Source organism: Zophobas morio, unplaced genomic scaffold (genome assembly GCF_036711695.1).
Source record: "Zophobas morio isolate AGI-343-1 ecotype UQ-CSIRO unplaced genomic scaffold, CSIRO_AGI_Zmor_V1 ptg000023l, whole genome shotgun sequence".
Classification (NCBI taxonomy): domain Eukaryota; kingdom Metazoa; phylum Arthropoda; class Insecta; order Coleoptera; family Tenebrionidae; genus Zophobas; species Zophobas morio.
In genome coordinates this window covers 4176157-4198958 of record NW_026972128.1, presented here as the reverse complement: position 1 = coordinate 4198958, position 22802 = coordinate 4176157, and the positions used below count along the sequence as shown (strand labels likewise).

Sequence of the window (22802 nt, the reverse complement as noted above, 5' to 3'; positions counted from 1 at the left end):
CTAAAAAAAAAAATCGTTGAACATTTAGCTTCTTGTGGTTAAACTTTAATTTTAATTGATCTTATATTGTCAATTTTATTGGCCACACGAGATGACCTTTTGTTGAAAAATTGTTTCTCTTTGGCTCACCAATAAGTATGATTAACATTTATGTTGCTTATGAGTTGCAATACTGACATAATTCAAAAAGCAAATTTTAAAGTACCAGTGTATGATGAATTTTTCTTATTTTACAATTCATTTATTTGTGACATAAGAGGTACCTGATTATGTGGCGAAAAGGATACACATTCGTTTTGGAAAATCAATTATTGAATGTCATACAAGTTGAATTTTTTGTTGTGTACCTATCCTACCAAGCAGAAACGTACCGAAAAAACTCATGAAAGTTAGGTTATAATTTACATTTGGGGCAATTTGAGCATTGAATTAATTCTACTTCCATGCACAACGAGGCGGCACAATTCACGAAAAGCCATCATGTGTACGATCTTTTACAATCACCTTGAACTTTTAGGTATCGTGGTGTCGACTCTACATCGGTCGGTCGCATTAAAAAGACGAATAGTTTTAACATAGCGTAAAAATCCCAAAAGTGATTTTCATACCTTAAAAAGAAAAATCCTGTGTACTAAAACAGTAGAAAACACTAAATTTGGAATCTACCTTTAGTAGCTACACGAAAACTAAATTTAACCTAGCTTGATGAAATCAAGTGCAGAGTTGGCGGATCGTACTTTTATTTTTTTTTATGTGAGCAATACGTTTTTAAATTTCTGACAGATGTGCAAATGTGTGCTTATTAAAGGTTTTTGTATATTGTTCATTTCTTGACCTAGGAGTTTTTCCATGTGAATGTGAATTGACGCTTCACCATCTTTAAAAACTAAAGCAGAAGCAAATAATTTTTTTAAGACATTTTTAATGATCAACGGATTATTATTTGGGAACAATTTACACTTTCCTGTAGCTCATTTGATGAAAAGTGTCACTTTAGTCCCTGCATTTTCTCAAGGGACTATTGTAATCGCACCTGTGTCCTTTATTTTTACAAGTATGGTAACTGTCGTCACAAATAGTTTTCTTAATTTGAAAATAGTTTAAATCTTGTGAAAGGTGGAAAATTACAACAAAAGCCCATTTTTAATTTCAAAAAATTTATTACATTAAGTCGATGTGACGAGTAGACTTGCGTAGAAAATTCAGTCTTAATTCTACATACTTCGTTTTTAATAAATATCAACTGCGAATTATAAAAGTATAAAAGCTTACATCGTAGAATTTCAAAAAAAAAAAAATTAAAACATCAATCAAAACTAAGAATCTTACCAAAACATACCCAAACATCATGTATGAAGAACTAAAAATTAGTACTGACGCCTCCAACGTGGTTAACCCACCTTGGTAACAACAATACTAATAATAAAAACCGTGCTCACTGCGTCATAAAAGCCGTGCCATTGTGTATAAGTTACCAAAATGAGTCTCCCAAATAACAAAACGACTAGTCAAAACACACGTAAATCTTGAATGATGTTCCAATTCTCGCAATACTGATTAACAGTTGAAGTCATCAGCGGCCGCCTCTTCCTCCGCCTCATATTCCTCATCGGCCGTGGCCTCTTGGTACTGCTGATACTCGGACACCAAGTCGTTCATGTTAGATTCGGCCTCGGTGAATTCCATTTCGTCCATGCCCTCACCGGTGTACCAGTGCAAGAAGGCTTTGCGCCTGAACATGGCAGCGAACTGCTCGGAGATCCTCTTGAAGAGCTCTTGGATGGCCGTGGTGTTGCCGATAAAGGTGGAGGACATCTTCAAACCCACTGGTGGAATGTCACACACGGCTGTCTTGACATTGTTGGGGATCCACTCCACGAAATAACTGCTATTTTTGTTTTGGACCGCTAGCATCTGCTCGTCTACTTCTTTCATGGACATTCGTCCGCGGAAGACGGCTGCTACGGTCAGATACCTGCAGAAAACAAGGATTTTTTTAATTTCAACGTAATAGTAACGGTATCTCCAGTTATAACCGAATAATCAATTTTATTATTATTAAACAATATTCCCTAATAACTTAAAACAAAAGAAAGAAAAGTTTTTACTCTACTATAAAACTACGAAATTTGGTTATATATTGTTGTATATATGTTGCTATTGTTTGGATAATTATCTGCAGCTAAAATTATTTTATGTAAAGGATGATTTCGACCTAGATTCTTCGATGAAACGAAAATGTTCCTGCTTCGATTTATACGGTTGTTGGTGGTTGGGGTTCTAAAGGACAGTCTAGACAGTAGAGAGGGGTTATCAATTCGATCATTTATTATTCCATGCGAAACACAAGGGTTGTATATTAAAATCATGGAGAATCCAAATATACTGTAAAATTACCTTCAATGGTGGTTTATTTTAGTTTAGCTCAAGCTTATTAGGTAATTATTTCGAATAGCAAGTGCTTTAATAACGTTATCTGCTTGAAGATCATAAACATTTTATCACAAAAATGCGAAATCAATCAAGTAATTATTAATAATGCCAGAATACTGTGATATTCTATTAATGAAGTTTATTAAAATTTGAAAAAACTCGTATTATTAACACTACGATGTAGTGTTTAAAATTCACTAAAAATTAATAGATTATTAACTGTTAAAAATTATTGAAAATTCATGAGCATATACAACCACGTAGAAATAAAAATTAACATTTTTCGAATTTACGTTTAAATATTGGGATGAGCAGAACGAGCTGTCTGTTAAGTCAAAATTGTGCAATTTTTACCTTCCGTGCCTGGGATCGCACGCAGCCATCATATTCTTGGCATCAAACATCTGTTGTGTGAGCTCGGGAACCGTCAAAGCCCTGTACTGCTGGCTACCACGTGACGTCAGCGGTGCGAATCCGGGCATGAAGAAGTGCAACCTGGGGAACGGTACCATGTTCACGGCGAGCTTCCTCAGGTCGGCGTTAAGCTGTCCCGGAAACCTTAAACACGTCGTGACTCCCGACATCGTCAGCGAGACTAGGTGGTTCAAGTCCCCGTAGCTCGGATTAGGCACCTTCAGCGTCCTGAAGCAAATGTCGTAGAGCGCTTCGTTGTCGATGCAGTACGTCTCGTCCGTGTTTTCCACCAACTGGTGCACTGAGAGTGTGGCGTTGTAGGGCTCCACGACAGTGTCCGACACCTTGGGGCTAGGCATGACTGAGTACGTATTCATGATTCTGTCTGGGTACTCTTCGCGAATCTTGGAGATGAGCAGGGTGCCCATGCCCGAGCCGGTGCCGCCCCCGAGGGAGTGCGTCAGCTGGAAGCCTTGGAGGCAGTCGCAGTTTTCTGCTTCTTTGCGTACCACGTCCAAGACGGCGTCCACGAGCTCGGCACCTTCCGTGTAGTGGCCCTTGGCCCAGTTGTTGCCGGCGCCGGACTGGCCGAAGACGAAGTTGTCGGGGCGGAAGAGGCGGCCGTAGATGCCGGAGCGGACGGCGTCCATGGTGCCGGGCTCCAAGTCGAGGAGGATGGCGCGGGGGACGTACTTGCCACCATTGCTGCGGGAAGCTACTGGAAAAAAAAGGACGACTTTAAAGTGACATGGACAAATTTTGAAAAAAAAAATAATTCTATATGCACACGCACACCATTAATGCAAAAAGACAAAGTAGTACAAGTTCTATCGACTGTGACGCTGTGAGTGTAAACACAGTGTAAAACTGAATTTTCCGCACTAGAGGTAGTGACGTATGGCCGTCATCTTGAAAATAAGGCTGCAATTATGTTGATTCTACAACTTTTATTAACAGTTTTATAGCGTCAATAATAAAATGATGAACAACTTTAAAGCAAGATAAGTAAATCTTGTATTTCCACTCCTACAAAAAGAAGACGGATTTATTATTGGATTGCACATTTATGTTATAAACTGGTTTAGGAGGCTGACAAGAGAGCCAAAAAAAAATAAAACATTAAATTAATTAAAATTCAATTAAATAAGGAAAACGGAAGATTTATGGGAATGGAAATGAGACGAGAAGTAAGATGGATAATGTAGTTAACTACTTAAATACGTAAGAGCAAAAAAAATTCTAAAGCACACAATTTATGAAGCTTATATCCCTTAGCAACGCTGACAAATCATAAAACAAAGTAAATAATAATCAATTATGAAGAAATACTTTAAAATGAAACACCTCCAGTCTCGTCAACTTAGTTTTACACTCAGGGTTGACGCTCCTACTAAACCTCAAAAAAAATCGTCAAGCTAAAATGCATGTTTGTCTGTTTTTTAATGCTGGACTAAATTAAGTATCTAACAGGAGGAGGAGTGAATCAGACATTGACGTAACAAATTATTCTTTTGTTTTCAATCAAATAAAGTGATGATAAGAATTGATATGACGTCAAAATAAATTATTCAAAAGCAGAATTTAATTCACTATTACAATAACAATGGCAGCTAACGACAAATCATGACAGACAATGGATTGTGAAGAAGGAAATAAATCACGAAATTTGATGAACGTAGAAAGAATACAAAATCAATCGATTCTAAATCCGCTGCAGATTAATCACTTGGTTTCAAAGGATTGCCACAAACTATTTGGATCACCGTATTTTTATGGAGCATTTTCGCATATACATATGTTGCAAGCAACTGGTGTTTTGATTACTAATATAAATTGTATTTTATAAAATATAATACATATGTTACTAATTATACTTTAGTAAGCTTGTGTGTATATGTTGTCGTTTTGAAACAGATGTTTTTATTTCACAATTTCGACTTAAAATGAAACTGAAGAATACAAAGCTAGAGCGGGTAAATTTGCAGTATAAAATTGACAGATTTCAACATTTGCCAACTTTGGGCATGCACACTATTTCCTATAATAGTATTATACACAGTCACAATGAAGTGGCTAAATTTCAGCACATTCCAAAGCCCACTTGATCTAAGTACATACAGTTGTAAAAAAAACAAAATTGAATTTTCTCGTGTAATTTTTTTTTTAAGGTTTAAATGGAGCACTCGCATGTTTGAAAATAATTATAACTTATAGTCTTAAGTCCTGTTAGGCTGTGTCAAATAATGCTTGCAATAATTCCTGATGAATGTGTAATCTTCTGCACCAGATGTATATTACTCCTATAATTATTAGGTATCACTGTGGTACCACCTCATAAATGATTACTCTTCAAGTGCATTGAAGCAAGCTGATAGTTTATAAATTTTTATATTTTCTACAAATTACATACAGTATGCTGATGTTTTAAAATTTACTTTCCCAATCGCCTCATTGGAGACTAACCTTGTAGTAATGCGTAGAAGATCTTCAGAATACAGTTTTTTTTATGAAAATTATTAATATTTTAATTATTCTGTCGATGAGACTTCCACCACGAGAATGAGAGAATGCGAAGGAGATTCATGTTATAGAGTCAGTCGATGGGAATTAATTGCCCAAACTTTTAATAATAACATTAATACTAATAAAAGCAGATTATTACTTGATCTTAATATCCGTAATGAATGATAGAACTCTTGCCTGAATGCCGATCATTTGCGGGTCAGTAACGGGTATATTACAATAATAATACATCGTAAGTTGTTTTCAGCAAGATGTTTAACTTTTTTTCTTTCGGAAGTCTCGAATTTGTAACGTTTCCTCAATTATACCTATTTCCCTCACAATAACCTTGATGAAATTATTTCTGAAGAAAAAATGACAATGCAGTAATGCAGAAATCATTTAACTTTAAGCGGCGCAAGTTAAATGTAGTGGGTGTCAGTTTCAGAACGATTCGCCCTAAATATTTCTGTGGCTAATGACTGTCAACTCATTTCCTCCGCAGAGAATTTAGCTTAAAAATCTTAAATGATATGGTACGGCTGACTTAAAAAAAAACAGGAAATGAATTTTGACTTAATTGAAAATTCAATTTGTCAATTTATGTCGATTCTTGTCTATTTGACACAAGTATCTATTATTTGCATAACTGACAGAAAAATTAATAAAATCTGACAGAACTTTTTCTGGCGTTTCCCGTTTTTTTTTCCACACTGGCGTACGGGAAAAAAAAATAGATACTTTTATATTCAAAAAGCTGAGCCACAATTTAATGTAATAAAAATTTGGGTCAACACCACAATGTCACTTCGACTGAAGGTTCAAATGTAGTGACCTTCAATATGTTGACAAGTGTAGGCTATATTGTTGCGAATCTACTTTGTCTACTATTTTATGTAGATTTTTTCACGAATGGTTCAATTGGGTGTATAATTGGTTGCATACATGTATCTATTTACTTTATTTTAAATACGCGTTGTAAAAATGTTTATTAAAATTTGAGTTATCACTGATGATGATGATTTTAACGTTAAAAATTAAACAGAAAATTATTACCGAATCATTGGACAACGACTTACAATTAAGAGAGAACTCTGTTTTTATCTCTGAGTTTGTGGTTAAGTCAGATTGCGGTATTACAATTTTTAAAATCAACAAAAGTGTATTACTAGCATCTGTGTGATCATTTAAAATCAATTCGAGTTATTATGTCTATTTTTAATTTCTGGTCATTCAAGGGGATTTAATTATGGACTTTCATGTTCAATGTGAAGAATTGTTAAGTTGTCATTAAATCGCATTTTTCTGTTTTAAATGGTTGAGATACGTTAAGTTTGTGTTATTTAGCTTTTTATATTCTGTCTCTGAAACTTTCTCCAGATTGATCTATATACGAGGCAACAGTTTCTACAATTTAACAAATAAACTCCAGAATTTGAATTTTTATGCGACATCTTTGCTGTTATAATATTTATAAATTTATTTAACAAACCACATATTCTAAATGCTATTGCTATTGTAATGGGCTTTTTCTTTTATAAATACATATACTGAATATATTAAATTTATTGAAATAGAAGTATATTATAAAGACCTCATATTTTTTTCTTCTAAAAATCGTCATTTCGTTCTGTTATTTTAATTCAATGGTACTGTTAATCAATATAACATTGAATGGCTATTGCTATGCTGCAAGTTTATGACTCCATGGGTGTGATGAGCTTTTCTGGACGGTGGTGTATGTGTATGTGGGTTTATGGAATGTATTAAATTTGTGGATTGAGTAATTGTTGTCGATACATTTATTTTTCAATTTGAGTGATAACATTAATTTTGTAAAAAGTAAACGCCTACTCGGTTTAAATGCTTAAAATTAAATAATTACCACATTTATGGAAAATCTTCACTTTTAAACAGATGATGGTTCCTCACGTTATATTGTACTTTTACGAACGTTTATCAACGAAAGAGAAAAAATATACAATACAGCACCGCAGAAAGCTAGAGAAGAATTTGAAAGCAGACTATATGTATCATTGCCAATTCGAATTACTTGTCACAAATGATCTTCCACGATTTAAGAGAGCCAATATAAAATATTTAAAGTACGATCATCTCATTTTTACTTGTCCACAACTATATAAATTAAAAACGAAAACAAAGTGTTTAAAGAATGTTGGAATTTTCACATTTACATCCAACAGAAAAAAGCAATCATGCTAAGTCACAATTGTTAATATACTTAAAACTCTTACAGTGAGTAATTTCTCACTGTTCGACCTCAATCTTTGTTCGTTTTTTATAAATTCTATGAAACAATTATTATAAATACAAACCTTGATGCAATTATTTTTTTAAGTTTCATGGTCATATTATAAATATTGAACTACGGAATAAACAAGACCCGAATTCTTTCTAAACACTAGGGATAAACAGCGATATGTATTAACACGCGAACAAACTTTTTGTTTGTTTACTTATTATATTACCATATTACTTGGAAAAAAAAATCTCTTTCGCGATTTCTTTGACCTCCCGTACCGAATTTTTCTGCAAATTAAGCGCGAAAATTTGGCACTTTAATTGAAAACGGCGACGGAATTCTTCTCTGTGCAATTATTTAACTCATTAGCTCATTACTTAAGTAAAATGATTCACCGCTTAAATTAAGTACCTGCGGTGGCTTTGACAGGACATTCCCAACTTCCTGTCTTAAAACTGGACGTGTATCTGCGGAATTCATAATTAACGCTGTAAATTCACCACGACCGTTAGCCTTTATTAAGTGCTTACGTACAAGAACTGAATTTAAAGTTTGCAAATTACAAGCGCTTATTAAAACATGGAACTGAGATAATTGGATCGATGGATCAAATTTTCAGCGAGTGTTGGGCACGCAAATCTGAGCTGGAAATAACAGTGTCCATAATTAAAAGTAAACGCGATGGATAACTTCCAAAACATTAAAGATAATTGGATGGGTTTTTTGGTATAGGTTAAATTCCGCTTTGATGGGCCATGACGACAATTATTTGCACTTAAATTGAGTAAGCGAATGTGCTGCTTATTTGTAGCTACTAAATAACGAAGGAGAATTTTTACAAGCAACAGCTTGTTTATATTGTTGGAAATCTCTTCTTTTTTTCTAAATATCTGTCAGAAACAGTTTTCTTTTCTTTAGAAAACTGTCTTTTTGTAAGTCATTTAAATGTTATAAATATCCAGCGAAATAAATCATCATTACTTTTTTTCATTTCTTAATACACATAATTATAGAGTAGAACCTGCCTCTATAAAAAATATGTGGTTTTATAAACACATTACGCATTCAACTACCACTACACCAAGAAAAGATATTCTAGAGCAGTGGTTCCCAAACTTTTTTCAAAAGAGACCCCCCTCCGTTCTGGCTGGAATTTTGTTCATATTAAAACAGCAACTCTTTGTTACATACGCCATCTATCACTAAGTAACGCGATTTCTTTCTTCGTTTTTATGTACGTTCCAAAAGATGGAAATCGTTATCTTGGCGGATTTTTTTTTTTTAATTCCAAAACCGTCTCACCACCTCCCAGAGGGTAGCGACCCACACTGTGAACACCGCTGTTCTAGAATATCTGCACTTTCATCATCTCGCGACACATCATATCCCAACTGCCACCATTTACAGGTCCGCATTTCGCGGATCGTTAAATTTGAATAATCGTCCAGTAAAATCCATTCTATTAGGCAAGCTCTTCACTCGACAAGGTAATCATTACCCAAAACGAGCGCAAGAACGGCTGTGACAACGGCCATCAGCCAGATGTGTGGTGAATTCAAGGATTCGAGCATAAAATTTTGACTCGTAAATCCACAGTTGCGAATTATGCATGCCGTAATTTATTGTTCTTACCTGTGGCTTCGTTGTAGTAGACGTTGATTCGTTCTAGTTGCAAGTCGCTCTCTCCCAAATAGATTCCGCTGGGGTCAATGCCGTGTTCTTCAGAAATTACTTCCCAAAACTGAAAAAAAGACCTTGTTTAGTGAGCTGGAACAATTGCTAATAATAATGGTCGTTTGTTTTATTCGTCGAGTAGCGGAGTGGTTTTTTGATGTGGGACATCTGGATTTCGGGGAATGGGTTCGCGGATGGTGTAAGGATGGGTTCTGGGAAAGATTAAAAATTCTACAGTGAATACTGAATATGTTCTTGTATGTTGTGTGCAGCTGGGAGGTTTTTTTGGTAGAAATTTAAAAACGCTAGTGCAGTAACAGTTTGTTTGATTATATTACAGTTAAAAAACTAAGACAAAATTTTGTATAGTTTTTAAAACATGGTGTGATAAAAAACCAAAAAACGCAATTTTAAAAATTGAAAATTCAAGAAATAATCCGATTTACTATGAAATTTTAATATCTAAAACTCTAATTTTAACACGAATAAAAGCGGAATAACAAAAACTTTGTGATAATTTGTGTAAGATTCATGTACCAACCTCTTCAGAAATCGGTAGGTTTTTAATTAACTGGCAACACCGCCGCGAATTCTCTCATATAAAATGCATTGCTTACGGGTTTTATACGCTACAAGTCAAAACCGAAGGGATTTTAGACGACAAAGATAAAAAGTGGTAAAAAGCAAAAAAAAAATCACTGTAAATTTCTGAAGAACCCAGAACAATCATCCATTCGAAAATTTCAGCTGGTGAGGGTAGTTCAAAATTATTATCATTATATAAATATCGCCGCAAAAAACTCAAAGTGATTCAAAATTTTTATAATAAAACGACAAAGAACAAACAGTTTACACCATTAATTGTTTATAATAACATTTATTAAAACTCGTTAATTGGTTTGTGATAATATCTAACCTACTCTATTATTAAATATAAAATTACAAACTCGTTCACAACTTAGCCATGAGTTTTTTGCTCAACAAATCAAACTACGTTGTCTTGGAGGTAAAGAATCGTCTTTAGCAATAAAATTGAGAAGCTATAATTCGTCCTTTCCAATGCACTTTATGCCAATTACGGCACTGTTGTCCAGCATCAAAAACTCGTTTTCATTGACTCTTTCAATTTTGTAACTCTTGACCATGCGCTACTCTACAAATCATGCTAATAAGTGCACCGACTGGCAGCATTAGCATTTATCAAGCCGTAATTATAAAAATCCTAATCTGTATCTAATTGGTTGTCACTCTAGTTTTACCCTAATTAATTTAAATAATTAAAATTAATCCATTATTTACAGCCATTAAAGCCCGACTTAATTCCAAGACAAATTACGCTGCAAAACAAAAAAAGGAAGCGGTTCCAATATTTCCAGGAAAAGGATGAGAACGCCGATAAGATAAAAAAACAAAGACGTTCCAAGTGCATGAAGGTTTTTTTCTTCCGCTGATTTCCCGGAAGCCACACAGATTACTTATTTTAATCGTTAAACAACCATTAAACTTTAAAGCCGACTATTAATTTGAGGACTTCATACATTTCGAATAAAGTGGCTGTTATGAGTTTACACGAACAGTTTTATAAACACGATGGACATGTTCAACAGACCATTAAGATAAATTGTACTAATGATCTTTTAGCGGATACTAATACGATCTGGGTGTAATCGGCGGATTGTTGACCTTTCGATACAATGGAGATGGGTTGCTGACTGCAGTTTAATTGTCGGACCATGAATTACGACGTGAACGACTCGCGAGACCACCGTACAGGTTTCGGTGTTTGGGGACAGGTGGCGCTGTCAGTGGGCGGGTGATAGAAGTTTGCCGCTTTTTAAAAACAATGAATCCTTTTATTAAAAATTGAAATTGCTAGGTGTTTACCTCGCAGCCGCATTTTATACCTAATTGATTAAAATAAAATTTAAAGCAACTCTTAAATAGGACTTCTATAATAATATTTGCAAACATAATTAATACTAACATTTAAAAATGTCACATTCTAATTCTTCTCTTTTTGTTTTCCAAAATATTCTTAAGCACTTCTTGATTTGTGTTAACTTGGTAGTTCATAATTTCATCCATTAATTATAATCCATTCTGTGCTTATTATTCCGTCACCACAAAATTGTTGTATATAATTTCATATTGTACGTGTATGTGCATTATATGGGCTGTAGCTTGAAAATAACCACCAGTTAGTTCATTGCTCTATAAGTACGTCTATACATCATACATTAACTGGTAGTAAAGGGATTACCACAAAATTATGAGATTTTCAGTACTCCATAAATGAAAGTTTTGTAAATTCACAAATCGAGATAGGTGGAACCAAGCTCCATTGCTAAAGAATGTCAAGTCCAGAAAATCATTGTTTAAATTGTTTTGAGACCAACGGTAGTTCTGTGCACGTGCCTACTAATGATGTGGAAGAAACTCTTGTATTGTAGTAATTTTATGAAGTGTTCAGCTTTTTTCTAACAATTTTTTGGTGAGGATTGACTAGAATGTCCATTCACCGTTTTTTTCATGTTTTCAAGAATCTCTTCAGGCAGGCCAAGCCCTCCAGAAGAGTTACCCTTCTCTACTGTTCGTGTCTTAGCCAACTGGTTTACACGTGTTCAATCGGATTTTGTAAAGAAGAGTCGTTGCCTTTAAACGGAGGAAACTTTACTAGAAATTCATTCAAGAACTGAATATTGTCATGTTTCATGTTCAAAAACCTCAATATAATACGCCATCACAAGAAATTATCTTTCTATACCTAGAGTGAAACCTATTGTTATTGTAAGATGTAATTCCAACGAATTGATGAGGATTATTTTAATAAATCCCTGTATACATGTTGTCATTTTGAACCTAAATCTCTAGTTTAAGTTATCTTAATCGACAGATTTCAGCATTTGCGAGGTTTAGGTATTAACACATTGTCTCGAATAATATAATTAGCATCTATATATAGTTAAAATGAAGCGGCAAAATTTTATCACATTCCAAAGTCCACTTAATGAACTACTCCTACAATTTATATATGTATATACACTAGGGTGATTCAAAAAAAAAAAAAAATAATTTTTTTTTTTCGTGCAAAGAGGTTCAAAAGTTTCTTTTCAACGTAAAAAAATACCAGTTAAAATTTGAGCTCTTAATATTAATATTAAGACCGTCCGCATCGCGTTTTTCTATTTCCCATAAGAATAACATGGGAAAATTTTTGTTTGCACCTTCTGATTTTTATTGCTAGCCCGTCGTGTGTCGTGAAAAAAATTCAATCACATATTTTTATAGAGAATTGAACGCTCTACAAAAAGTGTCTCCTATGATTGTGCGAGAAACCTGATAGTTGAAGAGTTATTTTAGGCTAAAGTTAAATTTATCCAAATTTTGACGTTTTTGATGCATTACAATAAATTTGATGGTCTTATTGGAATAAATCACCACAAAAATTTATACACATTTTAAATTTAGTTTTTTAAACAGTAATTGTTTATAATTTTATGCTATAATAAGGCCAGTAAAACTCTTTCCGAACATTTTCAGCATCAGTGGGTTAAAAAATCATAGTCAGGTTTCTCGCAAAATCATAGGAGACACTTTTTGTAGAGCGTTCAATTCTCTATAAAAATATGTGATTGAATTTTTTTCACGACACACGACGGGCTAGCAATAAAAATCAGAAGGTGCAAACAAAAATTTTCCCATGTTATTCTTATGGGAAATAGAAAAACGCGATGCGGACGGTCTTAATATTAATATTAAGAGCTCAACTTTTAACTGGTATTTTTTTACGTTGAAAAGAAACTTTTGAACCTCTTTGACACGAAAAAAAAAATTATTTTTTTTTTTTGAATCACCCTAATATACACCCAGTGTTACTAAACTTTCAAAATTTTCGTTACACCGTTTGTTATTTGTTTGATAATTTTCTTAGATTATTTCTGTATTAACAATCTCTAATTGCAAAGTTCAGAGACCATTTTTAAAGCTTAAAAATATTTTAATTCCTGACAAGCATTCATTTCGTGTAGAAAATCTTGATAAATATATATGTCATTACAAGCTGTAATAAGCTAATAAGCCACCTGGATTTTCAATTTTCAAATTTATAAAATGATTCCCTCCTCATCTTCCAAAAAGATATAATAAGTATAGCCATTATTTTTTTTTTTTCAACAATAAACTAAAGAAATACTGTAAACGCTACTTTTATGTATTTTCGACGTTTCATGACTCCTAGAATACGAAAACATAGGTCTCTCGTTGCCGTCTGACGTCTGTCCGCGTCTGTGTCAATTTTTATTAAACAGATAATCTTCTAAACTACTGGACCGATTGTTGTCAAATTTTGTATGTATATTAAGAATACCGTATAGATGATAAAACACTAATTAAAATTTGTCTAACGATCTCCACTAACGCTGATATGACATCATCCCTAATTTTTACAATAGTAAATGTTAATTAAATTTTATAAAATACTACTCCTCCACTTGTAGTTTATGAATCGGTGTTGAGTTTTTACCCAAGGCATCCAGATTTTTGTAAAAAAAAAAACAGAAATGTAATAACATTTTATAATTTAACTTGAAATACTAAAACCGAATGCTGTGAAACCTTGCAAACGTTTTATTAAGATTATCGGAAACATCGTTAATAAAAATATATCCGTTTACGGCTCCCCAAAAAACTGATGACGTCATCTCAAAATTTTGCCGAATAAACTCTATCGAAAATGTGCAAAATATGATATACTTGTGGTTTATCATTCATTCATATTTTTTAGAATGCGTGTACAGGGTGACCCAAAAAATCCATTTTCCCGAAAATATGGGAATACAATACTGTTATTTTTAGTATTACACTGCACCTATCCAAATTGATATAGTGTTCATGACGTCATCACAAAATTTTTGTAATGAAAAAAACTTATTTTATATTTACTTTAAAACATTGCACACATATCTTTATTTTAACTTACAGGGGTTCTCATAAAAAAATAAAATTTGCAAAATCAAATTTTACCTATAATGTTTCGAAAAATCTGTACTTCTTTATTGTACTTCAGAGACGAAGAAACTTCTGTCAAAATAATCTTCGACCAATTTTTTTATTTTGTTGTAAAAAGTTTCACAACACGACTTTGCCTATAATATAAGAGTTTCATAAAAGTGACCTGTGAAATTTAGAAATCTTGCCACAATTCCTGGTGACGGAAACTGTTACAGTCATCATCCGTCAGAGTAATTATGACATTTGAAACTTCCTTTCTTCTGACTCCAACAACGTATCAAAGAGTTCTGCGAGAAAGAAAGAATAAAAATATAAATTTTTTTTATTTGTTACTCTTATTTTCGTCTTGGAGTAAAACTGTTTCGTTGTTTCATTGTGTTTTTTTTACTAGGCTTCAGGCATTATGTTAATTCAGAGAGTAATTTGTGTATTTGGAATTTAAACATTCCAATTTACTTGAGTTTGTTTCAACAATAACAAGACAATTTATTCCGATATCTTATTTGTTATTATCGAAATAGAACACTCCTGAATGAGTACGTTGTAAGTTTCCCCTTAACGAGATAGCAGTTTTTGTAATATTTTTTCTTTATAACATTTTTTTATGAGGATGAATATTGTTTGTTGACAACTTTTTAACACTTTAAGTGGGTATACTTTCTTTACTTTGTCTGTATAAAATTGTCAGTTTTCAACTTGATATCATTCAATTTACGCATTCTATCATTCTAAAACCTCTTTATAGCTTGAACTCGGAGCAGTTGGCTTATTAGTCTTTCGACCACCTTGTATCACATTTTAAAAGTCACAGGATACCTCTTTGCTGCTACTACCTAATTACTTTGAACCATCCCACATGGACGCCAATATTACTGCCAAACATTCATATTCCAGTGCAAGAAATATCAGATCACATTAACATCCAACGTCAGTATTAATTGTTATCAATTATGATACAACCATTACGATTCACTTCTAGAACCAATCGATTAATAAAAGACAAAAGAAATTTTGCATACCCATAAAATAGCATTTGCTTGAAAGACACTAGTTTCAGTGCAACGTTTTCGTAATTGCGAATTCGACTGATTAATCGTGGAGCGGTTTGATAAGCATGTAATAGAAATAAAATGAGTCAAACGATCGTTTCTTTAAATCAAATGAGTTGTGACGGTGAGTCAGAATGGTTATCAAATGTAGTAACCGTAAAATTTTGTCGTTAGCGCGATAATACATCTCGGAGCAGTTATTAAAATAGACTTCTGTTTCGATTAAATGTCATTGTCTTTTTCCTTCTTATCGTATAAACATGATGTTTTCATATGAGGGTGTATTGATTATGCGGCATTTCAAGAGATAGAGGATATGGGCATGGGGGTCAAGTTATTTGTGGAATAGAGAAGGAAATGCAATAATTGGGTCTGTATCAATGCAGGTGTCTTTGGAAGAAGATAGAGAGTAGCGTATTGATGTTATTTTTTATATATGTACAATGTACATTTGTACATACACTATTTATTGAAATGGAGTAGTTTTCACCTGACGTCGATTACGTGGTCAATTAATTATATGCAATTAAATAAATCATACCTTTATAAACACGACTTTGTTATACATATTATAGTTAACTACATATATATTAAAAGCTCCTATTTTTTTTATTTTCTTTCTTATTCCTCGTTGGAAACAATTTTCAACGAATTTAATTAGTGACTTTTTCAACAGTGTCTATATTTCTCCTGACCCTAATATAAACTTGGATGACATGTTACTTACTGAAACTTATTGTTAGTGATACAGATTTTTTTTAAAAAGAGAGTGTAGTAACTATTTTAATAAAGTCAAAGAAATCTCTCACTGTAGAAGACGATGAAATTCCAAGTTTTATTCCACCATCTTATCCTCTAATTTGCTTTAAATCTTTAATTTAATTCTTAAAACTTGTAAGAAGTTTGATATCTGGAAAAAAGGTATATTTGATATATTTAAAAATGTAGACATTGATAATATTTGTAACTCTAGACCACTATCAATTTCGGTGCATACCTGTTGGAAAAAAACTCTAATTATTTATATTTTATTGTATCTCATAATTTCTTTTTCTATTTAAATTTTTCATTAGGTACTTCTCAGTAAAATGTTCTCAGAAGTGAAAGTTTACCAAAAAATAAAAGTACACACTATACAAAATTAGTAAGAACCCCCATCACGCGAACCCGACCGCAAGTCATCTCCACTTTTTAGCTCCATGACTCACTTTTTCTTGCAAACCAGTCCAGCAAATCCGAACCAGTAGAGCATAAATCCCTAGACCGCTCTGCGCTAATCAATTATCAGAGTCGTTGATCCGAAAATTCGATTATCTGCCTTAAGTTAAGTCGTCTCCTGTCTCTGGAATGTCGAAACACGCAGCTCAGGAAACAAACGAGACAGATAAATACAGAGTACTATTTTAAACACTTAGGGGCAATCCCAAATATTCCTCAGCTATCAGACGGAATGCACTCGGAGATATTTATATCCATCTAGCGGTGACTAAGAAAAAAAACTTTTAATCACCGACCATGATGCGTTTTTAGTGGAATTTTGACTTATTGCCAGCTCCTGTATCGTCTTCATTGTTTCTCGTTTTTCATGTGCCTTCTGCATTCGTATAAATAGGGTTTTATTTCGGTCGTGAACGTTGAACTGAGTCTATTTTCGATGGCTTCCAGTCTAAGAGCAATTAGTCAGTCTGGGAGGAGAGAAAAATAGCGACGTTGCTTATCACCAGTGGGTCGGTAGATGAGCATTTGTTGCGATGGCGGTGGCCGCGTTGTTGCTGGTTATGGAAATGTCGAACGTTTATAATTTTGCCATTTAATTGGCGACGGATACAGATACGTGGTGCTTAAAGTGGTGGTTTTACGACTGGTTTTAGACTTGTACGGTTTAATCCTAATTAAATCAGATGGGTGTGCTTGATCAGGGCTTTTCATATTTCGTTTTTTAAGGATGACATGCTTTTTTTGAATACTTTGTGTAGACTCGATTAACGATAACCGTAAATAATTCGATCGATATTATATTTTCCAAAAATGTAACAATTAATTTCAGATATGGAAATTTTTGCGGTACAAGGAATGCGATTAGAGCATTCTCAGCAAGAGTCTTGTCATTGTGTAAAATCTCAAATTTCTATTTATTGAGATTAAATTTAGAAATTTTCGACTATTTACTTAAATGATAATTAAAATTAATCTTAGGTTGACGACACTGCACTAAATTAAAAACTAAATTTAGGATGAACACGGCTTGCACTAAAAAAACATTCAAACGTGATTGACGATTTTTGCTTTCAATGTGGGTTAATAATGTTTCCCCCCACACGAATTGTTAAGTTCCATGGAGAATTAAGAAAATATGTATGTATGTATTAGGAATTTTGGGAATTTTATATATTTGTTTTATTTTAAATCAATCTCCGAAAATGTATGGCTAAATCCATACACAGATCTTCGAAATATCAAATATTTTCACAACTTTTAGAAAATATGGAAGTTTCAAAAGCCTTTTTCAAACTTGACGCCAACTCAAAATATTGTCAAGTAAATTCTTTTTTATATTATGTATAGGCAACTATGTATATCATTTTTTTGAAAATTGGGACACATTAACGTAATGAACCGTTGGAAATTCCAGAATCAATAAATATATTTAAAAAAAATTGAGTAGATACTTATAATAAGAGAAAATCAAAAATTATCTTAGTAAAGAATTAAAAACGCATTTAAGATTGATCTTCTTCATTACATGATCAACTAATCGATTGATAGTTAAAAGTCTATTTCTTGCATTAAAGGTAAAGTTAAAGTACGAAAGCTAACACTGCTGATATATTAATGGTATTTATTTTTATTAACTAGTACAAAATTCATTAAAGCTTACGAGATAATATCAAAATAGAACTGCAAAATTTTTGTATTTTTGAAAATTAAAAACGTTCACTAGTTCATAAGTTTCTGGCTCGTCATAACATTAAAAAAATAATTTTAAATAGTTTTTTTAAGAAATTCAAACTTATGGAACTGCTCAAAAAAATTAACTCGTCTTTAAAAGGGTAATGTATCATTTGATACTCACAGCTTCATTTCCGTTTAACAGAAACCAGGAAATCGTATTTAATTTTATAGACGAACACATCAAATTGTTTGTATAAACATAGCAGACGCATTATAGTTTTTTAATTGTGGTGTTAATGACACTAATGCCAACTAAAACGGTCCAAAACATGAACAGTTCAGTTCAGGAACTTTCAGAACTTTAAAATTCCGCAGAATCACACAAAAGTTGATATTATTTATTTTTTACTTCATATTTTGATCTAATCGGATATTCGCGGTTTCGTTTTCTGCGTTTTTTCCTGTCGCAGATGTGTAAACCGCAATTTTTTCATTTATTTTAAATACAGCTTACACACATTTCGAAACAACAAAACATGGTTAGATCTAATTTAGAACTGAAACTTTTCGTTACGGTTATATTAGTTAGATAAGTTAATAGCGTGTTTGCGCAAAACATTTTCTTATAATTTTTTTCTTATGCTTACACTTACCCTTATAACTTATGTCTTACAATTATAACACTCATAATCGTTACATCTTATATTGACAACAACATAATTTTTTTACAATGTCAATCAGTGTCATTTAGAACTCTAATTATGTCACAACTGAAAAAGAAACTCTTTTTGTATTAACTGATACACTGAGTAGTTCTGAACATCTTCTATATTGCCACAAGTTGCCAAAATTTCTAAATAATTCATGTGCAAAATTAATTAATTTACGTGTCAGAAAGTCAGTTCTGCTTGCCAATGTAAGGTCCTAAACCGTCAGCATAACTGTTACAATTATGCTTATAACTATAATTATAAATTATAAGTGTAAGCATAAGGTAAACTGCATAAGAAACTGTTTTGCGCAAACATGCTAATATGTTATGAAAACGCAAATAGAAACATTTTTATCATTTATATGAGTAATATAATAACCAAAAAATTAATATTTCATTTTCCCACAATTGCATTCTGCAATCATAACTTAAAAAAATAATTCCCTTAAATTACAGCAGAAATTACGTTTACAGTTAAAATGAAGTTTCAATTAAAAATACAAACGAACTGGCGCATTACTTATCAACAAAGACTAGTTCTTGTTGCGCAAAAGTGGATTTGTATTCATAAAAAAAAACAATAAGCACTAATCGAATTGTAATCTTTAAAACCCATACTAGTCATTTTCCGCAACAATCCAGTATTAAATACTTTTTTTCTGTACAATGATTTCTACGTTATTCTACATACTATCTCGTTAGTGACATTCAAATTAAAATTAATTTTAATTCGTTGATTGTAACTCCATTTGACATTAATCCAGTATCAACTTTGGGCAATAAATAATGCTCCTGTTGATTCTCCCATCAATCATTTTAAAAAAGAAAAGTAGATAAATCTGGCGTCCTTCAAGCTATTTTTAAAAACAATTGTTTGTATAGAGTAGATATCTTCTAAAAAAAAATGTTAAACCGTTTTATCATTACTAGTTACACGTTCGTGCAAAAAATTACAACCTAGTCTTGCAAATAAGGGGATATAACGCTGAATCATTTACAAGACTACTCATGCACAGTAATAACGAGTAAACGCAATATTAAAATAAATTATTCAGAAGCGAAGTTTAATTTACTTATCAAGGTTTTGCGTTTAAATCAATTTCTTTGATAAACCTCAAACACTGAAAATTATGGAGAACATAAACCAATGTGTAAGCTTTGATTAAATCTTATACACTAGGGAAATTAAAGTAAAATTATTATTAAGTCCCACAATGTATCAATATAAAAACGCCTTATAAAAAGTATATTTTAAAGCAATGTTTTATTTTAGAATATCTCTAGAATCCATTTTGTTTAAATAAAAAAACAAAACTGTAGTAAATTGAGAGCTGAATTATGTTTAATTTGTACAATGGATTTTCATAATACTTGTTAAATAATTATGGTGTTCCACAAGGTCTCGTTCTAAGATTATTGTTATTCACATAGTATCCAAATGATGTTTAACTTTAATATGCATTCAAAAATAAATATATGTAATCGAAATAGTGCACAGCATTATGAATTATTCAAGTAATATTAATACATCTATAGGTAAAAGTAAAAGCTTAATTTGAATATAAGTAGCCATCTATTTTTAAAAAATCCTATAGTAACAAAAAAAAATTATCTGTACAGCTCCCCAGATTAATACCTACATAAAATTTTTAACCACCGAAATTTGACAAAAATATTTGTTACAAGTAGCCGCCAAGAACCAAATCTTTGAAATGAAAACTATAATATTATATCATTAAGAAAAACGTACTCTTTCCGTATTTTTTCTTCAATACTCTACTTATGTACCTGTAAAATTATCAAATAAAAACACTCCGAAATGGACCACTTAAGTAATTAATATTTTAATTTAGACGAAAAGTGGTAGCCATGTAGAAAAAAATTCATGTCCCTCATGGATAACAATTTCTTCGTCCGCCTCATTACTTCTTTGTTGTATCTACAGCACATGATTCACTTCCGCCGATAAGGCGTCCATTGTTAAATTTTTAATGTACATGTCGTGATAATGTTAAAATCCAATTAAAAACCAAAACCGAATCTCACAACAAATCATAAAGCAGCAACAAGAAAAAAAATCGCGAGTAAATAAATAATAAAAAAAATGCCTACCTTAGCTCCAACTTGGTTTCCGCACTGTCCGGCCTGAAGATGTACGATTTCCCTCATGTTGGCTGCAGTGTAGTGTACTTCCCGACAAATGCAGAAGACTACTGTGACTGATTTCGGTACCGGCGAGCTCTGCCATGAGTGCATGCCTCCCCTCCATATATCGTGTTACAGATATTTATCCAAGTATGGCTATTATTTAAAAGAATTTAGACACTGTTCTAAATATAAGACGGTTACTGTCACTGGCTGCTCTTAATTAAAAAAAAAAAAAAGAACGGAGCCGTCGGTGAAAAAAGCCGCTCGAATTTAGATCGGCTTGCAAGATGCAGAAGAGAATGGTTCAGAGTGCAGATAACGCCATTCGCGAAGCAGTCGCAGGAATGTCCATTAGGGAAATCGTTAATTGCTAGTGCGAAGTTTAAGTGGATGGGGTAAGAGCAGTCGTATGAATTGTTAATTGATAAACAACAAAATATTAATTCTTGATATATTTATAAAAAAAAATCAAACTTTCGAAAATTGATAACAAATGAAATATGTACAAAGATTTCAACAGATCTTCACATTCTGTAATTTTATCTGTCTACCTCTCTTTCCATGTCTTTTTATATCCGAATCTATATTTCTGTCTATGTCACCATCTGTTTGTTTGTGTCTCTCTTTCCTCTCTCTGTGTGTATCTCTATGCGTCTACCGGTTTGTTTTGTCTCTGTCCCGGCCTCCATGTATCACTCTATTTCTATCCCTGTGTCTGTTTCTATACCCCTCTGTTTTTCTTTGCATGTTCGTCGTTTGTTTTTCCGTGACTCTGTTGCTTCCTGCCTTTTGGCTTTTGTCTCCATCTCCCTCACTTGTTTCAACCCTGTGCATCTTAGGTTTTTATCGATGTCTGTGTCTTCCGACTTTTGCTTTCTCTCTCTCCGTTTGTGTGTTTTTCTCTATTTCTCTGCCACTCAGTCTCTAGGTTCCCTGTCTATATCTCACATTTTCTTTGATTCTCTCTTTCTTCCTTTTCTGACTCTCTCTTGTCACTATCCTTCTTTGTATGTATCCCTTTTTCTTACTTACTTTCTCTCCCTCTATCCCTCACTTTCCTTCACCTCTTTTCTTCCGCCCTGTTTCTCATTACCTCCCTCGCTCTTCCCTTATCTTCTTTTAATTCCTCTCTCTTCCTTTTTAATTCCCGAGCGTAAGCTAAGGAAGTATTGTATACTACTAGTACTACTACAACTACGTTTTCTCCACGTATCATGTCCCCTACAATCTTAAATATATTGTTAGGAATATTATGTAGATGGTAAAACGCAAAATTGTCTAACTATCTTTAGCAACAATTTGATTATGTGACCTGAAAACTTTGCATGGTAAATGCTGTTTAAATGTTAAAAAAGAACACAATCCTTCCTGTACTCGTGGTTTATGAGTCCTCGCTGAATTTGTACGTTAGAAAACCAGAGTTTTCCCAAAAAAATTAAAAATGTGTAGCAACGTTTTTTAGAAATGTAAGAGTTCAGTTCATTAAAGCTCGGATAATACCACAATTGTCACGTGTTCGATCCTCATGAGCCACTTTTTTTTATTACACTGTGAATGGTGTTAAGTATATTTTTTTAACCTATAGGGTTATCATAATATAAAGAAAATTTTTCAAAATCAAATTTTATAATTTTTCGAAGAAACTAAGTTTATTGGACTATAGATGAAGCGCCAGGGAAGTTCTGTCTAAATAAGCTTAGACCAA

General features: G+C 32.8%; 1 protein-coding gene across 2 annotated transcripts; it reads right to left on the bottom strand.

Annotated features, from left to right (window-relative positions):
* Positions 1-1140: 1140 nt before the first annotated feature.
* On the bottom strand, positions 1141-21190 carry LOC135134679 (tubulin beta chain-like). 2 transcript variants are annotated; one of them, XM_064063435.1, is made up of 4 exons: positions 21062-21190; positions 9245-9353; positions 2788-3562; positions 1141-1975 (listed from the first exon to the last, which is right to left on the bottom strand). In XM_064063435.1, exons 1-4 carry the CDS (start codon positions 21116-21118, stop codon positions 1558-1560), a joined length of 1359 nt encoding a protein of 452 aa, XP_063919505.1. In that variant the 5' UTR covers positions 21119-21190; the 3' UTR covers positions 1141-1557. The 2 variants fall into 2 exon arrangements, with proteins under 2 accessions (XP_063919505.1, XP_063919504.1); XM_064063434.1 differs by having other exon boundaries at positions 2788-3565; positions 21062-21189.
* Positions 21191-22802: the final 1612 nt, after the last annotated feature.

Coding starts and splice junctions, on each gene's coding strand:
- LOC135134679 (XM_064063434.1), bottom strand. CDS start 21,118: ATGAGGGAAATCGTACATCTTCAGGCCGGACAGTGCGGAAACCAAGTT. Junction 3,566..9,244: donor CTACTACAACGAAGCCACAG/GTAAGAACAATA, acceptor TTTTTTTTCCAG/TAGCTTCCCGCAGCAATGGT. Junction 1,976..2,787: donor TGCGATCCCAGGCACGGAAG/GTAAAAATTGCA, acceptor TGTTTTCTGCAG/GTATCTGACCGTAGCAGCCG.